Raw genomic sequence first — 23,199 nt, 5'->3', positions numbered from 1 at the left:
GTAACACTATTCAAACCTTTTGCCCACTTACCCTTGGTAGGCTCTCTCTTTTCTCGATTCACCTCTGGCCATTCTTTATGGTGTAAATACCAGAGAATGACACATAGGTAAGTTTTAAGGATATTCCCAACTGTGTGACTCGCATTTTCACTTTCTGATCAAAACCTGTGATAAATCAAAGTTTTTCCTTTCAACAGGGTCACATTGTCCTTCCATCCCTTGGGGTGTAAAGTATTTCATTCTCCCTGCCTTTCTTGTGTGACTGTGGTGTTGATGCCATGTTCTGTACATGAAGAGAGTTATGGATGGTATCTTCTTTTTCTGTCTCTAAGATCATCTCCACAAGTATGGAGTAAGAGTTTTCCAGGAAATTTTGTATACTGTACCAGAGAACTACAGGGCTGACTTTTCATTATTAGTCCTACTGACTGACAAGTCATACAACTCTGACTTCTATCTTCTTCTGTCCTCTTTCATATAGTTTACTAGAATTTAGCCAAATTTCATAATTTTTCAATGGTTTTATCTTGGAACACTCTCTCCTATTCTCAGAAAACCACATTCTACAAAGATGTATGGTGGGACCTGGGGTATCTATACACACCCATAAATCATCCTATCCTGATAGGTATTGCCACCCAGGAGTCAATGGCATGGCAGCCCAGCCCTATTTGGCATGAAGACTCTCTTCCCAGAAGAATGACCTGATTTCTTGGACTGCCCTAAGTTCCAGCCACAAGAAATAGACCGTTAGGAAAATGCAACAAAATAAAGACTGCTTGAGGGACGAAAACTCCTGAACTGATTCTATGAGGCCACCATCAGCTTGATACCAAAGCCAGGCAAAGAAATCACAAAAAAAGGAAATTACAGGCCAATATCACTGATGAACGTAGACGCAAAAATCCTCGACAAAGTTCTAGCAAACAGAATCCAACAACACATTAAAGGAATTATACATCATGATCAAGTGAGATTTATCCCAGGGATACAAGGATTCTTCAATATATGCAAATCAATCAGTGTGATACACCATGTTAACTAATTGAAAGAAAAAACATGATCATCTCAATAGATGCTTTTGACAAAATTCAACATCCATTTATGATAGAAAAAAAAAACTGTCCAGGAAATTGGCATAGAAGGAACACATCTCAACATAATAAAGACCATATATGACAAACCCACAGCAAACATTATTCTCAATGATGAGAAACTGAAAGCTTTTCCTTTAAGATTGGGAACAAGACAAGGGTGCCCACTCTCACCACTATTATTCAATATAGTGTTGGAAGTCCTCGCCATGGCAACAAAGAAGAAAAAGAAATAAAAGAAATCCAGATTGGAAAAGAAGAAGTAAAACTCGCTGCTCGCAGATGTCATGATACTATACATATAAAACCCTAAGAGCACCACTAAAAATCTACCAGAACTAATCAATAAATTTAGTAAAGTCACAGGGTATAAAATTAACACACAGAAATTCCTTGCATTACTATATACTAACAATGAAAATTCAGAAAGAGAAATTAAGGAAACAATTCCATTCATCATTGCAACAAAAAGAATAAAATATCTAGGAATAAACCTATTTAAAGAAACATAAGACCTGTATGGAGAAAACTGTAAGACACAGATCAAGGAAATCAAAGACAACATAAACAGATGGAGAGATTTACTATGGTCTTAGATTAGAAGAATCGGTATTTTGAAAGCTACCATACTACCCAAAGCCATCTATAGATTCAATGTAATCTCTATCAAGCTACCAATGGTACATCCATAGCACCAGAACGAAAAAATTTCATAATTTGTATGGAAACACAAATTCCCTGAATAGACAAAGCAATCTTGAGAAAGAAAAACAGAGCTGGAAAATTCAACTCTCCTGACTTCAGACTACACTACAAAGCTGATAGTCATCAAGACAGTATGGTACTGGAACAGAAACAGAAATATAAACCAATGGGACAAGATATTAGCCCAGAAATAAACCCACACACCTATGGGCACCTTAATCTTTGACAAAGGAGGCAAGAATATACAATGAGAAAAGACAGCCTCTTCAATAAGTGGTGCTGAGAAAACTGGATTGCTACATGTAAAAGAATGAAACTAGAATACTTCCTAAAACCAGACACAAAAATAAACTCAAAATGGATTAAAGACTTAAATGTATGGCCAGAAACTATAAAGCTCTTAGAGGAAACCAAAGACAGTATACTCTTTTGCATAAATCACAGCAAGATCCTCTTTCACCCACCTCCTAGGCTAATAAAAACAAAAATAAACTAATGGGACCTAATTAAACTTAAAAGCTTTTGCACGGTAAAGGAAACTAAAAACAAGATGAAAAGAATGGGAGAAAATAATTGTAAACGAAACAACTGACAAAGGGTTAATAACCAAAATATATTAGCAGCTCATACAGCTCCATATCAGACAAACAAACAGCTCAGTCAAAAAATGGGTGAAACACCTTAAACAGACATTTTGCCAAAGAAGAAATACAGATGGTCAATGAAAACGTGAAAAGATGCTCAACATCTCTCACTATTAGAGAAATGCAAATCAAAACCTCATACAACTCAGAATGGCCATCATCAAAAAATCTACAAACGGTAAATGCTAGAGAGGATGTGGAGAAAAGTGAACCGTTTTGTACTGCTGGTGAGAATGTATACTGACACAACCATTATGGAAAACAGTGCAGAGATTCCTCTAAAAACTAGGAATAAATCTACTAAATAACCCAGCAATCCCACTATAGGTCATATACCCTGAGAAAAACCACAATTCTAAAAGACACATGTACCCCAGTGTTCACTGAAGCACTATTACAATAGCCAGGGAATGGAAGCATCCTAGATGTCCACTGACACATGAATGGATAAAGAAGTTGTGGTACATTTATACAATGGAATATTACTCAGCCATAAAGAAGAACGCATTTGAGTCAACTGTAGTGAAGTGAATGAACCCAGAGCCTCCGATACAGAGTGAAGTAAGTCAGAAAGAGAAAAGCAAGTATTGTATATTAACGCAATATACATAGAATCCAGAAAAATGGTACTAATGATCCTAGTAGAGAACAGACTTGTGGGCACAGAGAGGGAAGGTGAGGGAGGGACTAATTGAGAAAGTGGCATTAACATATATACACAATCGTGTAAAGCAGATAGTGGGAATTTGCTAAATAAAACCAGGAGCCCAGCCTGGTGCTCTGTGATGACCTAGAGGGGTGGGATGGGGGCGGGGGAGGGAAGAGAGGCTCAGGAGGGAAAGGGCATATATATATATGTGTGTGTATGTATATATATATATATATAAAATTATGATTGATTCACGTCGTATTATGGCATAAACCAGCACAAAATTGTAAAGCAATTTTCTACCAATTAAAAAAATTTTTTTAAAAAGATTGCTTCCCCAGTTAGAGGCTGCTAGGACAGTAGCTCTTCATTAGCCACGCCTAATGGTGCGACAGAAGTCACTTTTTCCTTTCCACTTCTAAATTCAACAATGTAATGCCAAAGGGAATACTTACCTGCAACATCCAAACTCTTTGAAGACAAAAACAAAGTCATATTTGATCTAAGAAGATATCCCTGAACAGCACAGGCGTTTCTCCACTAATCATTCTTTCCTTCTTCCCTTTGCCAGGACATGACAACAAAAAAACAGCCCTAGTTTTTGCTACCTTTGGGCAACCGGAGCTTTTAAATCCAGGAAAAGGAAGGAAGGCCTCCCAGAAATCTCAAATTTCATCATCCAAAGTTCACTCCTGAAAAAACTCTAAGTAAGATTTTGTGGCCAACATGTACCCTAATCTGGGATCCATCATATTGAAACACCTCTAGCCAACCAAGAACCAGTATGAGGTTTCAGATGAGGGCATGTGATTGCTCTCAGGTCAGACATATGATGGGAGGAAAGTCAGGTATCCGCAGGCCTGCCTTAGCCCCCCCAAGCATTGAGAGGGTAACAGGCAGGAAGGCCAGGGGTCTCCAAACGGAGGAAACAGCCTGCAAGGGTCAGACACTTTTATCTCTCTTAAGCGGCAGGAGGAAACAAACTAGCGATATTTTTTTCCCTTCTCTATACAAATTTAAAAGGTTTCTCTTAAAATTCTGTGTTGCCATGATACCTGGTTTCACCTGAAGTTAACTATTCTCAAACCTAGAGATAACCAACTTTTTCTTATGGAAATGTTTAGCTTAAGCTATGCTAACATCACTTCATGGGAAATAGATGGGGAAACAGTGGAAACAGTGTCAGACTTTACTTTTGGGGGAGCTTCAAAATCACTGCAGATGGTGACTGCAGCCATGAAATTAAAAGACGCTTACTCCTTGGAAGAAAAGTTATGACCAACCTAGATAGCATACTCAAAATCAGAGATATTACTTTGCCGACTAAGGTCCGTCTAGTCAAGGCTATGGTTTTTCTAGTAGTCATGTATGGATGTGAGAGTTGGACTGTGAAGAAGGCTGAGCACTGAAGAATTGATGCTTTTGAACTGTGGTGTTGGCGAAGACTCTTGAGAGTCCCTTGGACTGCAAGGAGATCCAACCAGTCCATTCTGAAGGAGATCAGCCCTGGGATTTCTTTGGAAAGAATGATGCTAAAGCTGAAACTCCAGTACTTTGGCCACTTCATGTGAAGAGTTGACTCATTGGAAAAGACTCTGATGCTGGGAGGGACTGGGGGCAGGAGAAGAAGGGGACAACAGAGGATGAGATGGCTGGATGGCATCACGGACTCGATGAACGTGAGTCTGAGTGAACTCCGGGAGTTGGTGATGGACAGGGAGGCCTGGCGTGCTGCGATTCATGGGGTCGCAAAGAGTCGGACACGACTGAGCGACTGAGCTGAACTGAACTGAATGTACTATGCATTTACCCCAAATGCATAGTCTTCAAGTCGGTTCCGCCTTTTGGGCTCAGAACCTACTTGATAGACCAGTATGTTATACTCAGATATTGTTCCTCTAATCTATGTAAATGAAACTATTTGTATGGTGATCTGCCCTTCTTCAAGATTCGAGTTAATCATTATATGGCCCAAGATAAACCATTTGGTGCCAAGATTATCCCAAAATGCATCTTATGGGTGAGGGGCCTTGTGCCATTCTGAGTTTTAAGACATTTCTTTCTTTCATTAACAGACTGCTAGTGACTATATAACATCCAGCTGAAGACTAGCAGGGGGCACTCTTTCTGCCCTCTTCTGATGCCTATGTCAGAAGCTTTCTCTATCTCCTTTATGCTTTAATAAAACTTAATTACACAAAAGCTCTGAGCGATCAAGCCTCCTCTCTGGCCCCGGATTGAATTCTTCTCCTCCAGGGGCCAAGAATCCCGGCATCGTGATTCAACAACAACCTTTCCGCATCAGGGAGTGCTAGGGTCCCCTTAGGGAAATTACAATGGAGGAAGCATTGTTCAGGCTTCAGAAGCAGGAGAGCAGGCCCTTGACCTTCCTTCTGACCTGCCAGGACACTGCCCACATTTCCTGCCTGTCTGCAAGCACAGTAAGTCAGGTGGCACTTTAGACAAGAAAGGGAGTGGGTCTTGGAATTCTTGAGCCCCTGGTTTCATGCCTGGGTTTAATGAAATCCTATGATTCACAAGATAAAGCAAACAGCACCGTAAAAAATGTTAAACTAAAACCAGAGCTGCATTTTTGCATGCAAACTGATGATGCAGCCTGGAGTTATAAGCAGGGGCCCCCCAAACTGCAATCTGAAGTCTCATCAGTGGAGTGGACTGCTGCTGAGGCCCTCTTCCCAACTGGGACTCCAGATTGCTGTTAACAAGAGACTTCTCGGCATGATGTTTCAGTCTGGATGCTGGTCAGCCCCATTTGGTGATATATGTGCTGTTACTCTTTGCTTTCGCTTAATTATTTTCATTGGAGGATAGTTACTTTACAAGACTGTGGTGGGTTTTGCCATACATTAACATGAATAAACCATGGATGCACATGTGTCCCTCCATCCTGAAGCCCCCTTCCACCTCCCTCCCCACCCTATCCCTCTGGGTTGTCCCAGAGCACCGGCTTTGAGTGCCCTGCTTCATGCATGGAACTTGCACCGGTCATCTATTTTACATATGGTGATATACATGCTTCAATGCTATTTTCTCACAATTTCCCACCCTTGCCTTTTCCCACAGAGTTTAAAAGTCTGTTCTTTATATCTGTGTCTCTCATGCTGCCTTGCATACAGGATCATTGATACCATCTTTCTAAATTCCATATATATATGCATTAATATACTGTATTGGTGTTTCTTTTTCTGACTTACTTCACTCTGTATAACAGGCTCTAGTTTCATCCACCTCATCAGAACTGATTCAAATGCATTCCTTTTTATAGCTGAGTAATACTTCATTGTGTGTATGTCTTCTCCTGTGTTGCTGGAAGAGGTAAACTTCAAACTGCAATCTGAAGTCTCATCTGTGGAGTGCACTGCCTCTGAGGCCCTCTTCCCAACTGGGACTCCAGATTGCTGTTAATGAAAGACTTCTCAGCGTCATGTTTAAGCCTGGATGTTTTTTTAGTTTACCTCTTCCAACAACACAAAAGACTTTTCACGTGGACATCACTAGATGATCAATACCGAATCAGATTGATTATATTCTTTGCAGCTAAAGATGGAGACGCTCCATACGGTCAGCAAAAACAAGACCAGGAGCTGACTGTGGCTCAGATCATGAACTCCTTATTGCAAAATTCACACTTAAATTGAAGAGAGTAGGGAAAACCACTAGACCATCCAGGTATGACCTAAATCAAATCCCTTACAGTAGAAATGAAAAATAGATTTAGGGGACTAGATCTGATAGACAGAGTGCCTGAAGAACTATGGATGGAGGTTCATGATTTTGTACAGAAGGCAGGAATAGACCATCCCCAGGAAGGAGAAAAGCAAAAAGGCAAATCGTTGTCTGAGGAGGTCTTATAAATAGCTGACAAAAGAAAAGAAGCTAAAGGCAAAGGAGAAAAGGAAAGATATACCCAACTGAATGCAGAGTTCCAAAGAATACCAAAGAGAAATAAGAAAGCCTTCCTCAGTGATCAGTGCAAAGAAATAGAGGAAAACAACAGAATGGGAAAGACTAGAGATCTCTTCAAGAAAATTAGAGATACCAAGGGAATATTTCATGCAAAGATGGGCACAATAAAGGACAGAAATGGTATGGACCTAACAGAAGCAGAAGATATTAAGAAGAGGTGGCAAGAATACACAGAAGAACTGTACGAAATGACCTTCATGACCCAGATAATCACAATGGTGTGATCACTCACCTAAAGCCAGATATCCTGGAATGCAAAGTCAAGTGGGCCTTAGGAAACATCACTATGAACAAAGCTAGTGGACGTGATGGAATTCCAGTTGAGCTGTTTCAAATCCTGAAAGATGATGCTGTGAAAGTGCTGCACTCAATATGCCAGCAAATTTGGAAAACTCAGCAGTGGCCACAGGACTGGAAAAGGTCAGTTTTCATTCCAATCCCAAAGAGAGGCAATGCCAAAGAATGTTCAAACTACAACACAATTGCACTCATCTCACATGCTAGAAAAGTAATGCTCAAAATCCTCCAAGCCGGGCTTTAACATTATGTGAACCATGAACTTCCAGATGTTCAAGCTGGATTTCAATGGTACCCCACTCCAGTACTCTTGCCTGGAAAGTCCCATGGACGGAGGAGCCTGGTGGGCTGCAGTCCATGGGGTCGCTAGGAATTGGACATGACTGAGCGATTTCACTTTCACTTTTCACTTTCATGCATTGGAGAAGGAAATGGCAACCCGCACCAGTATTCTTGCCTGGAGAATCCCAGGGATGGGGGAGCCTGGTGGGCTGCCGTCTATGGGGTTGCACAGAGTCGGACACAACTAAAGCGACTTAGCAGAGGAACCAGAGATCAAACTGCCAACATCTGTTGGATCATAAAAAAAGCAAGAGAGTTCCAGAAAAACACCTACTTCTGCTTTATTGACTATGCCAAAGCCTTTGACTGTGTGGATCACAATAAACTGTGGAACATTCTTAAAGAGATGGGAATACCAGACCACCTTAACTGCCCCCTGAGAAATCTGTATGTAGGTCAAGAAGTAACAGTTAGAACTAAACATGGAACAACAGACTGGTTCTAAATTGGGAAAGGTGTATGTCAAGGCTGTATATTGTCACCCTGCTTATTTTAACTTACATGCAGAGCACATCATGCAAAATGCTGGACTGGACTAAGCACAAGCTGGAATCAAGATTGCCGGGAGAAATATCAATAACCTCAGATATGCAGATGACACCACCCTTATGGCAGAAAGCAAAGAACTAAAGAGCTTCTTGATGAAATTGAAAGAGGAGAGTGAAAAAGCTGCCTTAAAACTCAACATTCAGAAAACTAAGATCATAGCATCCAGTTACATCACTTCATGGCAAATAGATGGGGAAACAATGGACACAGTGAGAGATGTTATTTTCTTGGGCTCCAAAATCACTGCAGATGGTGACTGCAGCCGTGAAATTAAAAGATGCTTGCTCCTTGGAAGAAAAGCTATGACCAACCTAGACAGCATAATAAAAACCATAGACATTACTTTGCCAACAAAGGTCCATCTTAGTCAAAGCTATGGTTTTCCCAGTAGTCATGTATGGATGTGAGCTTTGGACCATAAAGAAGGCTGAGTGTTGAAGAATTGGTGCTTTTGAACTGTGGAGCTGGATAAGACTCTTGAGAGTCCTTTTGACTGCAAGGAGATCCAACCAATCAATGCTAAAGCAAATCAGTCCTGAATGTTCACTGGAAGGATTGATGCTAAAGCTGAAACTCCAATACTTTGGCCACATAATGCAAAGAACTGACTCACTAGAAGAGACCCTGATGCTGGGAAAGATTGAAAGCAGGAAGAGAAGGGGACCACAGAGGATGAAATGGTTGGATGTCATCACTGACTCGATGGACATGAGTTTGAGCAAGCTCCAAGAGTTGGTGATGGACAGGGAAGCCTGGCATGCTTCAGTCCATGGGGTCACAAAGAGTCAGACATGACTGAGCTGAACTAAATATTTCATTGTATTCAACTTCCTTATCCATTCATCTGCTGATGGACATCCAGGTTGCTTCCATGTCCTAGCTATCATAAACAGTGCAGCAATGAACATTGGGGTACACGTGTCTCTTTCAATTCTGGTTTCCTCAGTGTGTATGCCCAACAGTGGCATTGCTGGGTTATATGGCAGTTCTATTTCCAATTTTTTAAGGAATTTTCACTCTGTACTCGTAGAGGCTGTCCCAGTTTGCATTTCTACCAACAGTCTGTTACTCTTTTCTATTTTTTCTATTTCTTTTAAATGTTATATATTGAAATTAAGTTAAATAAACCTCTATTAAATATTGAAATTGCTTATTTGTGTGTAATGAGCTGTTTCGTTTGAAAACAAATTCTTTGAACCTGAAATGAAAGTAAAACTTTTGGTAAAATGGGTTTTGACACCAGGGAAAACAAGAAGCCTCTGGGCAGGTGATAAGACAGTGGGACTGAGCCTAACTGCCTGGAAACAGGTGGGTGGAAACGGCCGCACCTCTTTCCAATGCACCCTTGTCATTCATCCTCCTCCAGGCCAAAATGGGTATCAAGATGGGACATGGAAGAATGAGAGGCAAGAAGAGATGAAGGTTATAGGCGAGGGCACATGTAGTCTGGAGAGACCAAAAGCCCATTCCCTCACACTTGCAAACAGGCCAGCTCAGCGCCCTCCTCCAGGACTGACCTGTGACGTCCAGGTGGAAGGAGACCTTCTGGCCCCCGGCCTCGCAGCTGTACTCCCCGGCGTCCGCCTTGCCCGCCTGCTGCACCACCAGCTTCCGGGTGCAGCCCTTGGCCTCCAAGTGCACTTTCGAGCTCGAACTCAGCTTCTTGCCGTCCTTGTACCACGTCACCTCCGTCTGGGCCTGGGCCACCTCGCAGCTCAGCGTGGCACTGGTTCCCGCCACGGCCTGCACTTCACTGCGTGCCGGCTGCTCCTTGGCGAACACCACCGAGGGCTCTGGGGACAGAGGGGGATACACAGGGTCAGAGACCGCATCTCAGTCAGGACAGCAGCCCCGGGCAGACAACCGGGATGGGGAGCTGGTGGTCGGGTGGGAAGGAGGCGTAGAGCTGGAGACTTCTCCAGGTTCTGCACCAGCCTGATGCCCTGAAAGGACCCCCTGCCTTTTTCAGCAATGAGAGGCACAACTGGCACATTCTCCCATGGATTCCTGTAAGCTGGTCTAAGGGTGCAGGCGCTGCTGGAAAATACTGCTCCTCTGCTTGTGGCATCTGTAGAGTCAAGAAGCAAGTGTTCCCCAACCTTCTTATATGGTGCCCTGCCATCTCCACATGGTTACGCAGGGAAGTGTTCACCTGCAGTCCACAAAGACGTCTCAGGCTTGGCACCCTTGCCTGCTCTTACTATTGTTAACTTGCAGCCATCCGCTGGGAGTGCCTGCATGCTCCGATGGCTGTCTGTGTCACTGTCTGAGGAATAAAGAAGCGGATCGCCCTTCCCCTTAGCGCTGGGTTTGCCATCACTGTTCTCTTCTTGTTGGTGACGCTAGTCAAGCCTTTTGCCCACTTGCCCGCAGTAGGCTCTCTCTTTTCTCCATTCAGCTCTGGCCACTCCTTTCCATTTAAAAGCAGGAGAATGACGAGACAGCTAAGTTTTAAGGAAATGCCCAACTGCGTGGCTGGCATTTTTACTCTCTGATCCAGTCCTCTGATAAGCCAGAGCTATTCCTTCCAACAGTGTCATAATGTCCACTAGGCCTTGGAGTGTAGATCATTTGTGTTCTACTTAAGAAATCTCTCCTTACCCTAAGTCTTCAAAAAAGACCATTTATCATCTGAGGGTTTGGGGGGTTTTACCTTTTACACTAAGATTTCTACCTCACTATGAGTTGACCTTTGTGTGTTACGTGAACTGCCAGTACAATTTAATCTCCCACACGATTCAGTGGTCCAAGCACCGTGCACTAACACAGCATCCTTCTCGACCTCTCCAACAGACAACACGGTAACCAATGGGAGACACAGGCGTAGGGAGGGGTGGCACAGGAGTCCGCTTATGAAGAGCTCTTTCTGAGCTCACGGTTCCGCTGCTCTGATGTGGTAACTATTCCTGTACTGGGATCCCCTGATCGTTAAAACTGCAGCCTTATGGTAATCCCTGACATTAGGTAGAGTAAATGCTCACCCTGCGCATTTCTTCAAGAAAACAAACCACTGGCTGGACAGTGCCTTTGCAGTCTGCCTGTTATTCTTCCTTCAGAACACCCTAAAAACACACTTGGTGTGATTTTGATTGTTAATAAATATCTTTGATTTTTTCCCTCCAGATTTCTATCCAACTCTTACAATCTCGTCTCTCAAGAATCTTATGTAATTTCCCCACATGCATCTTATGTAATTTCCCCAGTATGTGGGGAAACTACCAACTTTTATCAGACCTGAAAGAAACGTGGCACAATGGTGCTAGTCTAACTCTTTCACACAAATTTCTTATTCCAAGCATTCCTTGCCAGGACTCAGATGCAGAAATGTTTTCTGCATATTGATTTTTTTACACACTAATCCTACTCAAGAGTCATACACAGTCTAGTAATTTATCATTGAAATTATCTGAGCTGATTATCGTCTCATCAGCAAATTCCACCTTGATTTTGATTTTTTTCAAAACTGTTTGCCAGTGATTTTATTCCCCTCCTTCCTGAACTCAGTGGTTAGATTGGCCTAAGTGTGCCATCCCACACACCAAAGATCTTCCGGGACGTCCTAAGCGGGATGTTGCTGTTGCTGTTGTTGTTTTATAGGAAGTTTACAACATTAAAAAAAAAGAACACTTTTACATAGCTCACTAAGAATTTTAAAGCAGGAATTTATTTGTTCAGTATTATCAAGCTGTTTATCTCTCCCATTTAATCAGCCACTTGATTCTCTATTCATGGAAATGACGACATCTTTTTTCATTCAATCTCTTAATGTCAAGCTTTCTGTCTATTACCATGGCCAAAGTCGAACCCAAAGTGCAAGCCTGGACTAGGATCGCTGATCTCTGCCCTCAGATACACGACTGAATCCATTTTGACAACATTTAATTTATGATTTGAGCTTTCACAGTATACTGGTTCACAGTGTACTGGTCAGTATACTGATTCACAGTATACTGGTCAGGAATTTCCTTCTCTCTTCTTCCGCTGTGTGATTTTTGTTGCTGTTATGTCCTGTGCATGAAGAGAGTACTTTCTTTTTCCCTTCTAGGATCATCTTCACAAGAATGGGGTAACCGCTTTCCAAGTAGTTATTTACAGTGTGCCAGAGAACTATGGGCTGAAAACACTTTTCACTATTGGTCTTAACAACTGACAAGTTATACAGCTCTTTGACTTTTCCCAATCTTCTTTTGTCCATTTTCATATAGTTTCCTGGGATCTAGCCACATTTTACAATATTCCAATACTTTTATCTTAGAATAGTCATTGACATGTTCTGAAAACAACTAACCACGTGAGATCTCAAGTATCTGTACAAACCTGTGAATATACGAACCTTACACAGGCGTGGTCCCAAACTGGTATGTGTTGGCACCTAGGAGTCAATGTAGGATGGCAGCCCATCTCTACTTCCCATGAAGACATTTTTTCCCAGAAGAAGAACAACCTGATTTCTTAGACTATCCTATGTTCTAGGCACAAGGAACACACACTCACTGACCATTTGGAAAACAGAACAAAATAAAGACTGCTTTGCCAGTCAGAGGCTGCGAGCAAAAACTACTGATGCGGTAGGAGTGCCTTTATCCCTTCCATTCCTAAACCCATCAGTCACACCAAGGGAATATTGACCTGGGTCGTCCAACCTTCTGAAGCCCTTGGAGAAACCGTATTTTATCTACGATGATCACCCTGAATAGCACTGGTGACTATACATATCACCCTTTCTAATTCTCTTTTCAAGGACATGACAAGAAAACATGGGCCAATTTCTTGCTACCTATAGGCAGTAAGAGCTTCCACATCAAGCAAAAGGGAGGAAGGGCCTCCCAGAAACCTAATATTTGATCATTCAAAGTTCACTCCTGAGATAATTCCAAGGTCACGTGGCCAATGTTCCCCCCCTCCCCACAAAATAAATGATGAATTTTGATGAATTTTTGATGAATCTGGGATTCATCAAATTGAAACAGCTCAGACCAACCAAGAATCTACACAAGGTCCTGGGTGAGGGCAAGTGGTGGCTGTCAGAAAAGACATCCGATGAGAAGAAAGTCACACATCCCCACATCTACTCCAGCCCCAAGCTTCAGGGAGAGTCAGGGTCCTAACAGGAACAACAGGATCATTCTGGGCAGATGCTAAGACAGTGTGACTGAGCCCCCTGCTGCAAACAGGTAGAAAGAAACAACCCCTCTTCTTTCAACCCCCACCCTCCTCTCCATCCACCCACCCCTGAGCCCAGACAGGTGTCAAGGTGGGGCATGGGAGACGGGCAGATATGAAGAGATAAAAGCTCCAGGTAAGCGCACACACATCTGGTGAGGCTGGAAGCGAGTCCCCTCATCACCTGCAAACAGGCCAGCTCAGCGCCCTCCTCCAGGACTGACCTGTGACGTCCAGGCGGAAGGACACCTTCTGGCCCCCGGCCTCACAGCTGTACTCCCCGGCGTCCGCCTTGCCCGCCTGCTGCACCACCAGCCGCCGCCCGCGGCCCGTGGCCTCCACACGCACTTTCGAGCCCGAACTCAGCTTCTTGCCGTCCTTGTACCATGTCACCTCCGTCTGGGCCTGGGCCACCTCGCAGCTCAGCGTGGCACTCGCCCCCGCCACGGCCTGCACTTCACTGCGTGCCGGCTGCTCCTTGGCAAACACCACCGGGGGCTCTGGGGACAAAGGGGGATACACAGGGTCAGAGACCCCAACCCAGTCAGGACGGCAGCCCCGCGCAAAGACGACCTGGATGGGGAGGTGGGGTGTGGGGTGATGAGAAGGGGCAATGGGGCTGGAGACTTCTGCTGAGTCGGCACCAGCCCTGTGCCCTGAAGAGGACACCTGAGTTTCTCAGCAAAAGACTTACAATTTAAGCATTCTCCCATGGGTCCTTCTGAGCTGGTCCAGGAGGAGCCATTGGAAAAGATTCCCTGCTCCTGGCTTCAGCAGGGTCCTGAGGCAACTGTTCCCTAGCCTTCCTAGATGGACCCACAGTCTTCTCTCCACTATTATGCAGGGCTTTTCACCTGCAGTCCATGGAGCTGGTTCAGCATCCTTTCCCGTTCTTCCTGTTGTCAGCTGATGGCAATCTGCTGGGAGTGCTTACACCTCCCCGTGGCTCTTTTCACACTGCATGAGGACTGAGGAAGCTGAACCCCTTTTCCCTTAGCACTGGGCTCACTCACTGTGACTGTGTTCTCCTTCCTAGCAACACTATTCAAAGCTTTTCACAACTACCGATAGTAGGCTTTCTCTTTTCTTGCTTCACCTGTGGCTGCTCTTTATGCATTTAAACACCAGAGCATGATATAGGATTTAAGGATCTAAGGATCTTTCCAACTATGTGACTACCATTTCTACTCTTCGATCGATTCCTCTGATAAATCAAACGTTTCCCTTTCAATAGTTTTCACAACTTCTCATCTCTTTCATTGTAGAGCACTGTGTTCTATTTAAGACATCTTTCCTTACCTTAAATCTTTAAAAATATCATCTGAGGGTTTTGGGGGTTTTACCTTTTACGCTGAGGTTTCTAATTCACTACAAGTCTACTTTTGTGTGTGGTGTGAATTGCTATTACAGCTTAAGTTTTCTGTATAGTTTTCAGTGACACAACCACAATATTTGAAGACCATATCCTTTCTCAACTTCTCTGATAGACGGCAGAGTAACAAATGGAGCATGCGGAAGGTCGGGGAGGAGGATGGCTGGTGCAGGAATCCATTCATGCAAAGAAGTGTTTCTGAGCTCACTATTCTGCTCCTCTGCACCGGAATCCCCTTATCTTGAAAACTGCAGCCTTATGATAATTTCTAACATTCAGTTCAGTTCCGTTCAGGCGCTCAGTCGTGTCCGACTCTTTGCGATCCCATGAATCGCAGCACGCCAGGCCTCCCTGTCCATCACCAACTCCCGGAGTTCACTCAGACTCACATCCATCGAGTCCGTGATGCCATCCAGCCATCTCGTCCTCTGTCGTCCCCTTCTCCTCCTGCCCCCAATCCCTCCCAGCATCAGAGTCTTTTCCAATGAGTCAACTCTTCGCATGAGGTGGCCAGAGTACTGGAGTTTCAGCTTTGGGTACCAGTAAATGCTCCCTCTGAACATTCTTCAAGAAAACAGCAGATTGACTGTACCAGACCTTTGGAATCTGCCTGCTATTCTTTCATCTGACAATCAGAAACATATTTTGTTCCATCTTGATTTTTAATAATAATTTTTGATTTCTCCCTCAGACTTCTACCCATCTATTTCAACCTCTGCCTCTCAAGAATCTTGAATAATTTCCCCACACACATCCTCTTAGCAACTTCTATCAGACCTGAAATCAGACCCACGATACAATTATACTACTCTAACTCTCTCACACAAATTTCATATGCCAAGCATTCTTTGCCGGGACTGGTAGGCAGAAATGTTTTCTGCATATTGATTTTTTACATACTAATTCTACTCTAGAATTATACACAGTCTAATAATTTATCTCTGAGACTGAGTTAATCATCACATCATCAGCAAATTTCACTCTGAGTTTTTCAGAACTGTTTGCTGTTGATTTTATTTCCTCGTTACTCAACTCAGTGGTTGGAGAGCCCTACATTTATCGTCTCTCACAGCAAATATTTCCAGACACACCTTGCTGTTTTTGTTGTTGTTGAATGAATTATATAATGTTAATTTTTAAAAAGAATACTTTTATACATTTGCTAAGAATTTTATGGCAGGAACTGGTGATCAGTATTATCAACATTTTTTTCTTAGTGTGTAACATTCAAGTTTAATCAACCATTTGATTTGTACTCATGGAGATTAGGTCAAGATAGCAGAATGGATGTGCACTGACCTCCTCCTGGAAGAGAACTAAAATCACAACTAACTGTTGAACAACCATCAGCAGGACTAGGCTTGAACCCACCAATAAAGACACCCCAAGTCCAAAGACAAAGGAGAAGCCACAACAAGATGGTAGGAGGGGTGCAGTCATGATAAAAGAAAATTCCATACCCACCGGGAGGGCAACCCACGGTCTAGAAAACAATTCTACCACAGAGGTTCTCCCACTGTTGTGAAGGTGCTGAGCCCCACATCAGGCTTCCCACCCTTGGGATCTGCCAATGAGACTCCTAATCCCCAGGGAATCTAACCTGAAGGATTTGACTGCAGATTTCCAAAGGCCCTGGGGAAACAGAAGCTCCACCCCCTGGAGGGCACACACAAAATCCCGGGTGCATCAGGGCCCGGGAGAAAGGAGCAGCGACTCCACAGGAGGCGGAACCAGACCTGCCTGCTAGCATTAGAGGGTCCCCTGCAGAGGTGTGGGTTGGCAGTGGCTCAGCACAGAGATAGCAGCACTGACAGCAGCTGTCCAAGGAAGCACCTGCAGGCGTGAGCCCTCCTGGAGGCCTTTGCCATTAGCCCTACCCTAGACCCTGTGGATACCGGGCAAGAATCACCTCAGGTCAAAAAACTAGCAGAGAGGGAGCGCAGACCTGCCCATCAGCAAACAAGCGGACTGAAGTTACTGACCGCTGCCCTACAGACCAGAGCAAGACCCAGTTCTACCCACCGCCAGTCTCTACCACCAGGAAGTTTGCACAAGCCTCTCAGATAGCCTCATCCACCAGAGGTTAGACCACAGAAGCACAACATTCTTAAAGTGATGGAAGACAAGAAACTATAACCAAAAATACTCTACACAGCAAGGCTCTACTTCTGATTTCACAGAGAAATCAAAAGCTTTGCAGACAAGAAAAAGTTAAGAGGATTCAGCACCACCAAATCAGCCTTATAGCAAATGCTAAAGGAACTTCTCTAGGCAGGAAATGCAAAAGAAGGAGAAGGCGTACAAAACAAAGAAAAACAATTAAGCAAATGGGAACAGGAGCATACACATTGATAACTGCCTTAAATGTAAATGGAATAAATGCATCAACAGAAAGACACAGACTGGCTGAGTGGATTCAGAAACAAGACCCGCGTATATGCTGTCAGGAGACCCACCTCAGACTGAAAGTGAGGGGACGGAAAAAGATATTCCATGCAAATGGAAATCATAACAAAGCTGGAGTGGTAATGCTCAGACAGAACAGATTTTAAAACAAAGACTGTTATAAGAGATAAAGAAGGACACTACGTAATGATTAAAGTTCAGTTCAGTTCAGTCGCTTAGTCGTGTCCGACTCTCTGTGACCCCATGGACTGCAGCACACCAGGCTTCCCTGTCCATCGCCAACTCCTGGAGCTTACTCAAACTCATGTTCATCAGGTTGGTGATGCCATCCAACCAGCTCATCTAATCTAACGATCAAAGGATCAATCTAAAAAGAAGATATAACAATTGTAAATATATATGCATCCAACATAGGAGCACATCAATATATGAGGCAAATACTAACAACCATCAAGGGAAAAATCAACAGTAACATAATAATCGTGGAGCACTTAACACACCTCTTTTGTCAATGGGCAGATCATCCAGGCAGAAAATTAATAGGAAACGCAGGCCTTAAATCACACATTAGACCACATGGACTTAATTGATATTTACAGAGCATTTCATCCAAAAGCACCAAACTACACGTTCTCCTCAAGTGCACTCAGAACATTCTCCAGGATTGACCATATGCTGGGCCACAAGATGAGCCTTGGAAATTTAAGAAACCTGAAATAATCTTTTCAATGAAAGCATTTCAAAGCTGAAAGCACCTTTTCCAATAGCGATGCTACGGGATTAGAAATAAACTCCAAGGGAAAAAAAAAAACTATTAAAAATACAAACACGTGGAGGCTAAACAATATGCTACTGAACAGCCAATGAATCAGTAAAGAAATCAAAGAGGAAATCAAAAAAATATCTAGAGACAAATGAAAATGAAACCACAATGATCCCAAACCTGTGGGATGCAGAGAAAGCAGTTCTAAGAGGGAAGTTTATAGCAATACAGTCTTACCTCAAGAAACAAGAAAAATCTCATGTTGATGTATGGCAAAACCAATACAGTATTGTAAAGTAAAAAAAGAAAAGAAAAGAAAAATCTCAAACAACCTAGCCCTATACCTAAAACAATTAGAGAAAGAAGAACAAACAAAATCTAAATTTAGTAAAGAAGAAATAAATCCTAAAGATCAGAGTAGAAATAAATGAAAAAGAGACAAAGAAAATTATGGCAAAGATCAATGAAACTAAAGGCTAGTTCTTTGAAAAGAGAAAGAAAATTGATAAACTTTTAGCCAGATTCATCAAGAAAACAAGGGAGATAAACCAATAAAATCAGAATGAAAATGAAGAAGTTACATCAGATACCACAGAAATACAAAGGATCATAAGAGACTTGTGCAACTGTATGCCAATAAAATGAACAGCCTGGAAGAGATGGACAAATTCTTAGGAAGGAACAATCTCCCAAGACTGACTCTGTACTCATGGAGACGATCACGTCTGTCTGCATTCAATCTCTCGAAGTCGAGCTTGCTCTCTATTAACGTTGTCAAGGTTAACTCCAAAGTGCAATCCTGGACTTGGACTTCCACCAGCAATCGCTAACCCTTGGGTACATCGCTGAATTCCTTCTGCTAACATTTAATTTACAATTTTGGCCTTGTTACTCAGAGCACCCTGGTCTCAAATTTCATTCTTCCTGCCTTTCTTGCGTGAGTTTGGTACTGATGCCATGTTCACGGAGAGACTTACAGAGTATATCTCCTTTATCTTTCTCTAGGACCAAATCCACAAGCATGGAAGAATACCTTTCCCATTTTGTATAGTTTAGCAGAGAACTATGGGGCTGAGAAAACTTACCATTATTTGTCCTACTGATTGACAAGTCATGCAACTCTTCAGCTCTTCTCTATCTCCTTGTGCCCATTTTCATAGTTTCCTAGGATTTAGCCACATTTCACAACTGCTCAATGGTTTTACCTTAGAATACTCTAACATGCTCTGAAAACCACATCTTCCAAGGGTGCATGGTGGGATCTGGGGTATATACACACACCCACAAATCTTCCTATCTGCCACGGTCACAAAGTGTTAGATGTTCGGACCTACAAGTCAATGGAGGATGGCGGCCCACCCCTATTCGGCATGAAGGCTCTCTTCCAGTTCTTAGATGGCCCAAGAATTGGAAGGCTCTCTTCCAATTCTTCTGCTTCATGGCTGAAACAGAGATACTCACTGACCATCTGTTAGGGAAATTAAATGAAAGTAATTCAGTTCAGGCTTCAAAGACAAGAAAGCCAAGTAGACCTCTGACCTTGCTTCCGACCTGCCCAGACATAGGCCTGACTATGTGCCAGATGTGAGTACAAGCCCAGCAGCATCATAGATAAGAGAGAGGGCAGATTAAGGGATTCTTGAGCCCTGGAGGGTGTCTGGCCAACCTTACCTGAGGCTTAACAACCTTCCAAGCTTTGCAAAACAAACAGCTTTGTAAAACACGATTAACATAAAACCAAAGCTGCAATTTACTCCTTTGCAGCCAGGCATTATAAACCGGAACCCCCAAACTGTACTCTGAGGCCTCACCCACGGAGCAGATGAGCTGCCTGAGACGTGTTCCCGACTGAGACTCCAGAGCGCTGTTAAACGGGATTTCCTAGTGCTGTTTGAGTCCGGATGTCAGTAAAAACACAATTTGGTGACGTATGTACTGTTACCCTCCTTTACTGCTCTATTTCTCTTTTCTTGTAATGGTTGTTTATTGAAAGTTGTTTACTGAGCTTTCCTGGTGGCTCAGATGGTAAAGAGTCTGCCTGCAGTGCGGGAGATCCAGGTTCAATATCTGGGTTGGGAAGATCCCCTGGAGAAGGAAGTAGCAACCCACTCCAGTACTCTTGCCTAGAAAATCCCACAGATGGAGGAACCATGGGGTCTCAAAGAGTAGTCGGATACAACTGAGCGACTTCACTTCTTCTTATTCAAAGTAAGATAGATAATTCTCTATTAAATATCGAAATTGTGTATATGTGTATAACAAGAGGTTTCTTTTGTTAACGAATCCTTAAAACCTGAAACAAAAATTAAAACTTTCAGCAAAACACCATTAGGAAAACAGAATGAAATAAAAGACTGTTTTGCTGGTCAGAGGCTGCTAGGACAGTAACTCCTCATTAGCAAAGCCTACTAATGTAGCAGAAGCAAATTTTTCCTTTCCATTCCTAAATTCATCAATGTAATGCCAAGGGGAATACTGACTCAGAACATCCAAATCATTTGCAGACAAATGCAAAATCACATCTGATACAAGAAGACCACCCTAAATGACACAGGTGACTCTCCACCAATCATCCTTTCTTCTATTTGCAAAGGTGACAAGAAAACATGGACCAATTTCTTGGTACCTACAGGCAACTGGGGCCTCTATATCCGGGAAAAGGAAGGAAGGACCACCCAGAAACTTAAAAATTGATCATCAAATGCTCACTCCTGAAGAATTTCAAGTAGGACTGTGTGACCAATATCTCCCCTAATCCGGGAACAATGAAACTGTATCACCTCAGGCAAACCAAGAACCTGTATGAGGTGTCAGATTAGGGCATGTGGTGGCTGTCAAGAAAGACATATGATGGGAGGAGAGTCACATATCTCTAGGTCTACATCAGTCCCAAATTATCAGGGAGAGTCGGGTCTGGACACTAGGAACAATAGGAAGACTCAGGGCATATGCTAAGACACTGCAGCCAAGCCTTACTGAATGCAGACAAACGGAGAGACTCAGCCCCCCTTCTCCAGGCACACCCTCCCCAGTCATCCCCCCAGGCCCACATGGGTATCCGTGTGGAACATGGAAGACGGGGAGATATGAAGAGATAAAAGCTCCAGGTAAGCGCACACACGTCTGGTGAGGCTGGAACCAAGTCCCCTCATCACCTGCACACGGGCCAGCTCAGCGCCCTCCTCCAGGACTGACCTGTGACGTCCAGGCGGAAGGACACCTTCTGGCCCCCGGCCTCGCAGCTGTACTCCCCGGCGTCTGCCTTGCCTGCCTGCTGCACCACCAGCCGCCTGGTGCAGCCCGTGGCCTCCACACACACTTTCGAGCTTGAACTCAGCTTCTTCCCGTCCTTGTACCACGTCACCTCCGTCTGGGCCTGGGCCACCTCGCAGCTCAGCATGGCACTGGTTCCCGCCACGGCCTGCACTTCACTGCGTGCCGGCTGCTCCTTGGCGAACACCACTGAGGGCTCTGGGGACAGAGGGGGATACACGGGGTCAGAGACCGCATCTCAGTCAGGACGGCAGCCCAGGGCAAAGAATGCGGATGAGGAGTTGGGAGCAGGAGGGGGAAATGGGGCTGGAAATTTCTCCGGGATCTGCACCAGTCTTGTGCCCTGCAGAGGTTCCCCAAACTTTCTCAGCAACAAGTGACATAATTTATGCATTCTCCTGCATGTGAGCTGTCCGTGTGAGCTGGTTCAGGATGTGGTGGCCTTCGGATCAGCCTCATCCCCTACTACTGGCATCAACAGGGTCACAAGGCAAGTATTCCCCAAACTTTCTAGATGCACCCAGTCTTCTCCATCACGTGCAGGCAGGAACTTTTCGCCTGCAGTCCATGGAGACGGCTGAGGCTCAGTGCCCTTGCCTACTCTTACTATTGTCAACGATGGCAATCTGGGGGAGCTTTTGCACCTCCCTGTTGCTTTCTTTGTCATTGTCTGAGGAATGAAGAAGCTAAGCAACTGTCCCCTTAGGACTGGGTTCGCCATTTCTTCTTTCTGGTGACACTATTCACATCTTCTGCCCGCTTACCAATAGGACGGGAATTGTAGGGTTATGATATGTACATTCCGAGACTTCCTATATAAGGAATATATATAGGAAGACTTCCTTTTCCACAGGAATGTGCAGCCCATGTTCTCATCTGCAATGAATGAGATTTCCTGACACTCCACCTTCGCCTGTTCTCACTGCGGGCAAACTGGCGGGAGTGAGTGTTACCTCCTCCGTCTTACACATTCTTCCTGATGACTCAAACTCAAGAACCTTTTCTGATGTTTTGCTCATCAGTGTTTGCTTTTCTGTGTTGTCACTGTTCAAAATTTCTGCCTTATTTTCAATAGTATTGACTGTCATCCATGTGTTCACTTTAAGGAACTTTTTGGTATTTAAATGCTAGGCACTGACAAGAATGTGTGTTCTAAACGTCTTTCATATCTGTGTGGTATGCCTTTTACTAACTCATGCTGTCTTCTGATGAATCTTCGTTTAGTTTTAAGGTACTCAAGTATGTTAAATTTCTTTCATTATGGTTAGTGCATCTGTATTCTAAGAGATCACCTTTATCCTAAATTAATCAAAACCATCTATCTTGTCATCTATGATTTTTCCCTTTAATTCCATGGTCTCTAACTCAACAGGAGCTGATTATGTGTGGTATGAGTTACTGGTATAATCTTTTTTCTATACGGTTAAATGGTTCAAGTAACATTTGTTAAAACCATGCTGTCCCTACCCCTCTCGCCATTCCACATTTTTTAAAGAGGAGAAGGGGAATGTGGTCGTCCATTCATGCCCAGGTCTGTGTATGAGGTCACTGTTCTGGCCCTTTGATCATCTATCTTTTCAACTAGGCACTATTCTATTAATTACTGTAGCTTTATATCAGTTGATACTTGGCATAGCAAATAAATCACCTTTTGCTCTTCCTCAAGAGTAATTGACTGTACATGGTCTTTGCAACTTGTCAGTTTTCAAAATCCCCACAAAAGAAACATTTTTTGAATTTTAATTGGTATTGAAAATTGTTTATTCTTCCACAGATTTCTACCTCTTTAGAACTTCCCATCTCTCTCTCAAAAAAAATTTTCATAATCCTCCCCAAGCATCTCTCAGCACTTTTTATTAGACCTGGAATTAGAAAATGATTCTTTTTATGCTATTGTAACTCTCTTAAAATTTCATTTTTAGATGTTTGTTGCTACCGTGTAGACACAGAAGTGT

The 23,199-nt window shown here is 43.4% G+C and overlaps 1 protein-coding gene across 46 annotated transcripts in view; it reads right to left on the bottom strand.

Annotated features, from left to right (window-relative positions):
* Positions 1 to 23,199, bottom strand: part of OBSCN (obscurin, cytoskeletal calmodulin and titin-interacting RhoGEF) — a 232,988-nt gene that overhangs the window by 165,194 nt on the left and 44,595 nt on the right. For 43 of the 46 annotated variants that reach the window (XM_018051517.1, XM_018051518.1, XM_018051542.1 and 40 more), the window contains exons 9-11: positions 21,167 to 21,442; positions 13,655 to 13,930; positions 9,785 to 10,060 (exon numbers count right to left, since the gene is read on the bottom strand). In XM_018051517.1, the coding sequence (XP_017907006.1) occupies positions 9,785 to 10,060; positions 13,655 to 13,930; positions 21,167 to 21,442 (828 nt within the window). The remainder of the gene's footprint in view (positions 1 to 9,784; positions 10,061 to 13,654; positions 13,931 to 21,166; positions 21,443 to 23,199) is intronic. The other 3 variants (XM_018051544.1, XM_018051534.1, XM_018051531.1) reach the window with 3 other exon arrangements.

The sequence above is a fragment of the Capra hircus genome, chromosome 7, assembly GCF_001704415.2.
Source record: "Capra hircus breed San Clemente chromosome 7, ASM170441v1, whole genome shotgun sequence".
Taxonomy (NCBI): domain Eukaryota; kingdom Metazoa; phylum Chordata; class Mammalia; order Artiodactyla; family Bovidae; genus Capra; species Capra hircus.
The sequence above is the reverse complement of the archived record's forward strand: the minus strand, read 5'-3'. Positions and strand labels throughout refer to the sequence as shown.